The following is an 8,863-nucleotide window of genomic DNA, read 5'->3' as shown; positions in this document are numbered from 1 at the left end:
AGCAGCAGCAGCAGCAGCAGCAGCAGCAGCAGCAGCAGCAGCAGCAGCAGCAAGACCTGCTAAAACATTCCCCATTGATTAACTATTGAGTGTGTTTTATACAATCATAACGCCCATGCTGAATCCATTAATCTACAGTCTAAGAAGTTCTGAGTTGACTAATGCTATGAAGATGCTCTGGAGAAGAAACATTGTAGCTCATATTAATTAATGCATCGTTAAATGCATCATCCATCATGAAGAGAGTCATTTGACATCAGGTTCCATTTCCTTTGAATGCAGAAACTATCTTAAAGATAACCCTGTATGCAAGACAGCAAAAGAGACACAGACCTGTTGGCTTTTGAACTCTGTGGGAGAGGCAGAGGGGGGAATGATTTGGGAGAATAGCATTGAAACATGTATAATATCATACATGAAATGAATCGCCAGTCCAGGTTCGATGCACGACACTGTATGTTCGGGGCTGGTGCACTGGGACGATCCAGAGGGATGGTACGGGGATGGAGGAGGGAGGGGGGTTCAGGATGGGGAACACGTGTATACCTGTGGTGGATTCATGCTGATGTATGGCAAAGCCGATACAATATTGTAAAGTAATTAACCTCCAATTAAAATAAATAAAATTATATTAAAAGAATAAATAAATAAATTTGACTCTGATTTCTTGTTCTCTAGAAAATTATAACTACCATTAAATAATATAATCATACAACTGTGCTATTCATAACAGTTTGCTCCATGCTACAATGTAAGCTCCATAATTCTTGCTTGTCAATATACCTAGAAAATTGTAATACTTATACAGCAAGGCACTAATAATAAATAAATGGTTTAATGAGGAAAATGCTATATATTTATACTGATTTTTTAAAAATTTAAATTGATTTATTTTAATTGGAGGTTAATTACTTTACAATATTGTATTGGTTTTGCCATACATCATCAGTTCATGTATCTATATCTTTTATTCTTTTTCAGACAGTGAAATTTTTATTTCAGTTCAGTTCAGTCGCTCAGTCATGTCCGACTCTTCGCGACCCCATGAATCGCAGCAAGTCAAGCCTCCCTGTCCATCACCATCTCCTGGAGTTCACTCAAACTCACGTCCATCGAGTTGGTGATGCCATCCAGCCATCTCATCCTCTGTCGTCCCCTTTTCCTCCTGACCCCAATCCCTCCCAGCATCAGAGGCTTTTCCAATGAGTCAACTCTTCGCATGAGGTGGCCAAAGTACTGGATTTGGGGTGGGGGGGGGAGTGGAAATACAAACATATTTATTCAGTTCAGTTCAGTTCAGTCGCTGAGTCGTGTCCGACTCTTCACGACCCCATGAATCGCAGCATGCCAGGCCTCCCTGTCCATCACCATCTCCTGGAGTTCACTCAGACTCACGTCCATCAAGTTCGTGATGCCATCCAGCCATCTCATCCTCGGTCATCCCCTTTTTCTCCTGCCCCCAATCCCTCCCAGCATCAGAGGCTTTTCCAATGAGTCAACTCTTTGCATGAGGTGGCCAAAGTACTGGAGCTTCAGCTTTAAGCATCATTCCTTCCGAAGAAATCCCAGGGTTGATCTCCTTCAGAATGGACTGGTTGGATCTCCTTGCAGTCCAAGGGACTCTCAAGAGTCTTCTCCAACACCACAGTTCAAAAGCATCAATTCTTCGGCGCTCAGCCTTCTTCACAGTCCAACTCTCACATCCATACATGACCACAGGAAAAACCATAGCCTTGACTAGACGGACCTTAGTCGGCAAAGTAATGTCTCTGCTTTTGAATATACTATCTAGGTTGCTCATCACTTTTCTTCCAAGGAGTAAGTGTCTTTTAGTTTCCAGGCTGCAGTCACCATCTGCAGTGATTTTGGAGCCCCCCAAAATAAAGTCTGACACTGTTTCCACTGTTTCCCCATCTATTTCCTATGAAGTGATGGGACCTGATGCCATGATCTTCGTTTTCTGAATGGTGAGCTTTAAGCCAACTTTTTCACTCTCCTCTTTCACTTTCATCAAGAGGCTTTTTAGTTCCTCTTCACTTTCTGCCATAAGGGTGGTGTCATCTGCATATCTGAGGTTATTGATATTTCTCCCGGCAATCTTGATTCCAGCTTGTGTTTCTTCCAGTCCAGCATTTCTCATGATGTACTCTGCATGTAAGTTAAAGAATCAGGATGACAATATACAGCATTGACGCACTCCTTTTCCTATTTGGAACCAGTCTGTTGTTCCATGTCCAGTTCTAACTGTTGCTTCCTGACCTGCATACAGATTTCTCAAAAGGCAGGTTAGGTGGTCTGGTATTCCCATCTCTTTCAGAATTTTCCACAGTTTATTGTGATCCACACAGTCAAAGGCTTTGGCATAGTCAATAAAGCAGAAATAGACGTTTTTCTGGAACTCTCTTGCTTTTTCCATGATCCAGAAGATGTTGGCAATTTGCTCTCTGGTTCCTCTGCCTTTTCTAAAACCAGCTTGAACATCAGAGAGTGTTGGTTCAAAAGTAATTGTGGTGTATGCATTGTTAACATTTGCCATTTGATATTGGAGTACATTTTTAAATGTGGTTAAATTATATGCATCATTTTAATGCATATTTTTCACTTTATGTTTTTTGCTAATGACCTATTATTTACTCTGTGTTTTATATTTCAGACTAGGGAAATGATGTTAGACAAAAAGCAAATTCAAGCGATTTTGTTGAGTTCAAAATGAGTGTTAATGCAGCAGAGACCATTCACAACTCAAGAATGCATCTGGCCCAGGAACTGCTAATGAACAGTTCTGGTGCAGTGGAGTGCAGTGGTGGTTCAAGAAGTTTTGCAAAGGAGATGAGAGTCTTGAAGATGAGGAGCTTAGTGGCTGACCATTGGAAGTTGATAAAGACCAATTGAAAGCAATCATCAAAGCTGATTCTCTTATAATTACATGAGAATTTGCTGGAGAACTGAAAGTCAACCATTGAATGGTCATTCAGTATTTGAAGCAAATTGGAAAGATGAAATTGGACTAAAGAGAAGTTCCAAAGCACTTCCCAAAACCAAATTTCCACCCCCCCCCCCCGGGGGGGGCGTCATGGTCACTGTTTGATGGTCTGCTGCTGGTCTGATCCACTACAGCTTTCTGAATCCCAGTGAAATCATTACATCTGAGAAGTATGCTCAGCAAATCAATGAAGTAAAGTGAAATGAAGTGAAAGTTGCTCAGTCATGTCAGATTCTTTGCAATCCCATGGACTGTAGCCTGCTAGGCTCCTCTGTCCATGGGATTCTCCAGGCAAGAATACTGGAGCGGGTTGCCATTCCCTTCTCCAGGGGGTCTTCCCAACTCAGGGATTGAACCTGGGTCTTCTGCATTGCAGGCAGATTCTTTACTGTCTGAGCCACCAGGGAAGTCCCAGGAAATCAATGTGATGTCTCCAAAACTGCAATGCCTGCAGCCAGTATCGGTCAACAGAAGGGACCTAATTCTTCTTCAGGATAATGATCAACTGCACCTCACACATACAATTTTTCAAAAGTTGAACAAATGGGTCTACTAAGTTTTGAATCATCTGCCATCTTCAACCTGACCTTTAGCCAATTGACTACCATTACTTCAAGCATATCAACAACATTTTCAGGGAAAACACTTCCACAACCAGCAGAAGGCAGAAAATGACTTCTAAGAGTTTGTGGACTCCTCAAGCCTGGATTTTTTACATACAACAATAAACAAACTTATTTCTCATTGATAAAAATGTGTTGATTGCAGTGATTCCTATTTTGATTAATAAAGATATTTGAGCCTACTTATTAATATGTTAATTTAATCATCACAGTCTGAAACCACAGTCACGTTTGCACCAATCTGTTTTATTGCTACTCATTGCAATTTCTATTTAAGACATCACTGTCCCATGTTGCATAAATTATTCCCTGTCACTTTGAGGGTAAACCCATCCCACTCAGTGTTTCATCAGTAACTTTGGTACCTCTGTTTGAAAGGTGGAGTTTAACTCCAATCTGTAGTGCAAATTCTCATTGCTTTGTAGGTAAGGATGTTTCGTATTGTAAAATCCCATCTTTCCTCTGCAAAATCAGACAGTCTGAAGTAGTCCAGAGGAGCACAAAATCCTTCAAAAGTGTTTGATAACTTGCTTATAAAATCTGACTTTGAAACTCCAAAATAAAGAGTTTTAGTTTTTGTTCCTTCTTTCTCCTTCTTTCTTCTTCTTTTTTTTTTGTCTACTTGCTTCATTGATTCATCCTGAGTATTTAAACAATGCCTGGCCCACAGGAGGTACTCAATATTTGTTGAATTGATTAAATAAAGTTTTGGAAGTAACATACACAGACTACTATATTTAAAATTGTTATCCAACAAAGACCTACTGTATAGCACAGGGCACTCTGCTCAACATCTTGTAGTAGCCTAAATGGGAAAAGAATTTGTAAAAGGATAGATGTATGGATATGTATACCTGAATCACCTTGCTGTACATCTGAACTAACACATTGTTAGTCAACTATATTCCAAAACAAAATAAATATTACAAATACAGATTTTAATTTAGTAGTTCTGTTATTTATTGACATGTTTACCTCTTAGAAAGAATACCTTGTTTTATTTGAAGCCCATGATCTTTGCATATACTTTGGGCTACTGTGCTATAGTTATGTTATCACTGACTCGATGGACGTGAGTCTGAGTGAACTCCGGGAGTTGGTGATGGTCAGGAGGCCTGGCGTGCTGCGATTCATGGGGTCGCAAAGAGTCGGACACGACTGAGTGACTGAACTGAACTGAAGCCAATTAAGGAGGCAAACTTAGTTCTTAAATTTATTTTAAAAATTGTGGTGAAATATACATAGCAATATTTACAATTTGACCATTTTAAAGTGGCACTAAATTAATTCACATTGTTATGCAAACATTACCACCATCCATCTCCAAAATTTTTCAGCTTTCCAAACTGAAATTCCACAGCCATTAGACAAAATTCCTTTTTCACTCACTGAGCCCTAGGCAGAGCAACTACCATTCTATTTCCTGCCTATGAATTTGACTACTTTAAGTACCTCATGTAAGTGGAATCATATCATTTTTGTTTTTTGGTGATTTCCTTTTTATTACTTATAATTTCTTTACCCCACTAAATGCTTGGCACCCTTGTTGAAAATTATCTAAATGCATATAGGAAGATTTATTTCTACACTATCTATTTTACTCCATTAGTCCACTGTCCATCTTTATTTCAACACTGGGGCTGTGATTACCATAGCTTTGTAGAAAATATTTTATAATCAGGAGGCATGAGACTGCCGATCTTTCTTTTATAGAGTGTTTTGACAATTTGGAGTCCTTGAGATTCCATATGAATTTTAGCATGAATTTATCTGTTTCTGCAAAAAAGCAATTTTACGATTATGATAGAGATTGCACTGAATCACTTTAGGCATTATTAACATCTTAATACTGTTGAATATTCCAGCTCATAAACGTCTTCTCGTATGAGTGTGTTCTATATATCTCTGAGCAACATTTTGTAGTTTTCAGAGTATAAAATTTTATTTTATTCTTTTTTGATGCTTTTGTAAGTGGAATTATTTTCTTAAATTCTCCTTGGGTTGTCCATGATCAGGTAGAAATTCAATTATCATTTCATAGAAATGAGATTTCATAGAAATAATTTCATAGAACTAGATTTCATAGAAATCTCTCAACAATGGTAATAGAATGCACCTTGACAAAGATCCAAATATGACAGATCTACAGCTAATAACTTCCTCAACATGAAAGATTGAAAGCTTTTCCATTAAAATCTGTAATAAACAGGGCATATTCTGTCTGGTCCTTTTTAACATAGTACTTCCATAAAAATTCCTGTGAAAATTTTAGAGTTTTCCAAGTATAGCTCATGTTTTCTCTGAAGTGAGATAGTTTTATTCACTAATTTTATTTAGTTTTAGTTTCTGTAAGAGTGTTTCTGATGGTAGCCACTTGCTATCCTTTCAATCTCAGCTTAAGCACCACCTTTAAAGAAAGGTCATCTATATCCACAGTAGGACTCTCTCTTATCTTTTGTCACAGTATTCTGTTTCTTATAAGCAGTGAATAAGACTGACGCTGCTTTGTTAGGTTGTCTCATTCTTTATTGTCTGACTCTAAGAAAGAAGACCCCTGCAGGAAAAGCCTCTCACGTGTTTCCCCAGGTTTCACTAGTCTCTGTGTCCTCACTCACAGGACAGTTGCTGACATGACAGGGGTACCTTGACTTAAAAAATGATAATGAATCCCCCTTGAGGTATGGCAAAACCAATAGAATATTGTAAAGTAATTAACCTCCAATTAAAATAAATTTATATTTAAAAAAAGAAATAGCACTGAGAAACCTGGAAAAACTATTTATCATAGTACTAAATGGATCAATGCAATCCCCACCAAAAGCTCAGCAAGTCATTTTGTGGATATCAATAAACTCATTTTAAACTTTAAAAAAATAATAATGATTGGATACAAAATTAGATATTATATCTAAAATTTTAATATATTTGTTTTTTATATAATTTTCATATATCAAACCAAATTAAGGTGATTAAATTGAGTACTAAACAAAAGGAAAGAAAATCTTGCTATGGCAGGTGGGGAAAGAAATAACAAATAAGTTCACTGTGACAAAATTTTTGATTGTTTTTCATTGACTTTAGTCTCATAAAGATTCTTCTGATATTATTTATGTGACTTTGCCTATTAAATATCTTTATATATAGATGCTTAAAAAAAAACCTCTGGGGGAAATCCCAGTGAATTAATTAAACAAGAATGAGTCTTGGACACATTCCAATTGTAAGACTCAATGATAATTGCAGCTGAAAGGGATGAAACATCCCATGATCTACCCCCCTAACAGGGAGAAGATGTTATCCACTTAGTAACTGGGATCAATTTTTCAGCAGGTCCTTTTATAGACTTAAAGTGTGACAAAAAAATTATAAGAATGTCTTTCAAAATCTCAGTCAATGAGTCTGGTCATATTAATATGACAGAATGAAAAGGGCTAAACAGTCAAATGTTATTTTTCTTTTTGAAGTTAGTAGGAAATATGTTATTTCTGAAAAGCTTCCTTGCCAAATAACTAGTTCATTTCTTCTATGTACATGTAAGATTTGCTACTCATTTTGATAAATTTCCTAACATAGTAAACTTTTGTTTTTCTGGGTGTGCACCATGGAATTCCTTTCAAATAATCAACACAATGCATAAAAATGTGCCTCTGAATAATCTGAAAACTCCATGGAGAAAATGGACAGATAGTCAAATGAAATAAAATGCATCCTCAAGTAATAAGGTGACCTTTTGTCCTCTGTTGTCAAATTGGATGAAAAATAGTTTCAAACCTTTACATGTAACTTAAAGTCACTCTTAGATTCTGAACAAACCTCCACAAGGTAAGATTAGCAGTAAGTAGTGGGAACCAGGCTCATATTTGTGGGACTGTCTTTATTATGTAGGAAATTTAATTACTTTGAAATCAATCAAACTTAGATTCAATTCTAGTTATGTCCCTTAGAAATGTATGATTTGGGGAAAATGAATGAGATCTTCTAGCATGTTTCTTCAATTATAAAATGAAGATTACAATTCTTGCTACTGTCAATATTGTAAACAGTAGACTGTGACTGTATGATTAGAATATATTCTAGGATTTTTGAGCAGTAGAGTGATGTCATTTGGGCTGCTTCAGGAAAACCGATTGTTGGAAGCTAGAATAAACGTGGAGAGACTTGGTAGGAGCCTATTGCAGTGGACCAGGAATAAAATGAGAAGTAGGGAATGATCAAATTTGTGATATATTTTCATAGTAGAGTGAATAGGATTTATTAAAGGCTTATGAGAGTAATGAATGAGTGAAGAGTACAGCAATTTTTTGTCTGAACAATAACATGGAAAAAGCATTTAATGAGATAAATAGGAAATATTTCTTTAAATTTTGTATAGAAAACACTTATGTTTATTATGGACATTTAAAAAGTTTTTAAATACTAAATTGCCATTCACTTGGATGTCAAAATTAGAGATGTTGCATATCCAAGTTTGCAAAGTAAGAGGAGAGGTAGGGACAGGGGACACAAAACCACTGCTGTAGCATTTAATTGTCAGGAAAAGGGAAATATCCACCTAAAAGCCTAAGAAGTGTCAGTGAGGTCTGAGACAATTCAGGACAGGAAACTTCCATTAACAGTTTGATCTACCTACCCACACTGATTATGTAAATTACCTCAAGTGGGCCTCAAGTAGTAGACTTTTGTGACTATAAATGCTGCACTTTTTGGATTTCTCTAACTCATTTTTAAAAATTAATTCTTTTTTGCACTTCAGCAAAGCTAAAGGTTTGCTTCCTCTGGAAAGTCTTCTGTCATACCTATTTGATATACTCTTGTACTATGACTCAGCACTATTTGAATATTCATTTAATGGCACTAATAACCTGAGTCTGGGATTGCCTGATTTCTTGTTGTGTGTCATAACATTGAGGGACAGAAATTCTGTTTTCAACTTGAAAATAAAATTGTCCATGACACATCGGACACAAATAGTTGTTCTATACTCATTCTTCTAACGAATGGAAAAAAAAAAAAAACTTACCTTTGAGCATTTCCCCCCTTTAACTTTCCCTCCTTGTTTTGTAGGTAAGTTGCTTCTACTATATGAAGTCACCTCCTGTACAGATTAGATGGAGTCAAAAAACAATGTAACTTACTTTGTTCTCCTGGGACTCACACAGAAATCCAAAGGAGGGGAAAGTACTTTTTGTTATGTTCCTGTTTTTCTACATTTTGACTGTGGTGGGCAATTTTCTAGTTATAGTCACTATAACTGTCA

The 8,863-nt window shown here is 36.8% G+C and overlaps 1 protein-coding gene and 2 pseudogenes across 1 annotated transcript in view; 2 read left to right on the top strand and 1 right to left on the bottom strand.

Moving 5' to 3' along the window:
• Positions 1–82, top strand: part of LOC120854721 (olfactory receptor 4A47-like) — a 1,177-nt gene extending 1,095 nt beyond the window's left edge. Inside the window, exon 2 of the mRNA XM_040228965.1 lies at positions 47–82. Within this exon, the coding sequence (XP_040084899.1) occupies positions 47–82 (36 nt within the window). The remainder of the gene's footprint in view (positions 1–46) is intronic.
• Positions 1–8,863, bottom strand: part of LOC120882208 — a 933,819-nt pseudogene that overhangs the window by 261,369 nt on the left and 663,587 nt on the right.
• Positions 8,715–8,863, top strand: part of LOC120854716 — an 828-nt pseudogene continuing 679 nt past the window's right edge.

This window comes from Oryx dammah, unplaced genomic scaffold, assembly GCF_014754425.2.
Source record: "Oryx dammah isolate SB20612 unplaced genomic scaffold, SCBI_Odam_1.1 HiC_scaffold_2, whole genome shotgun sequence".
NCBI classification, from domain to species: domain Eukaryota; kingdom Metazoa; phylum Chordata; class Mammalia; order Artiodactyla; family Bovidae; genus Oryx; species Oryx dammah.
This window is presented reverse-complemented; position numbering and strand designations above follow the sequence as displayed.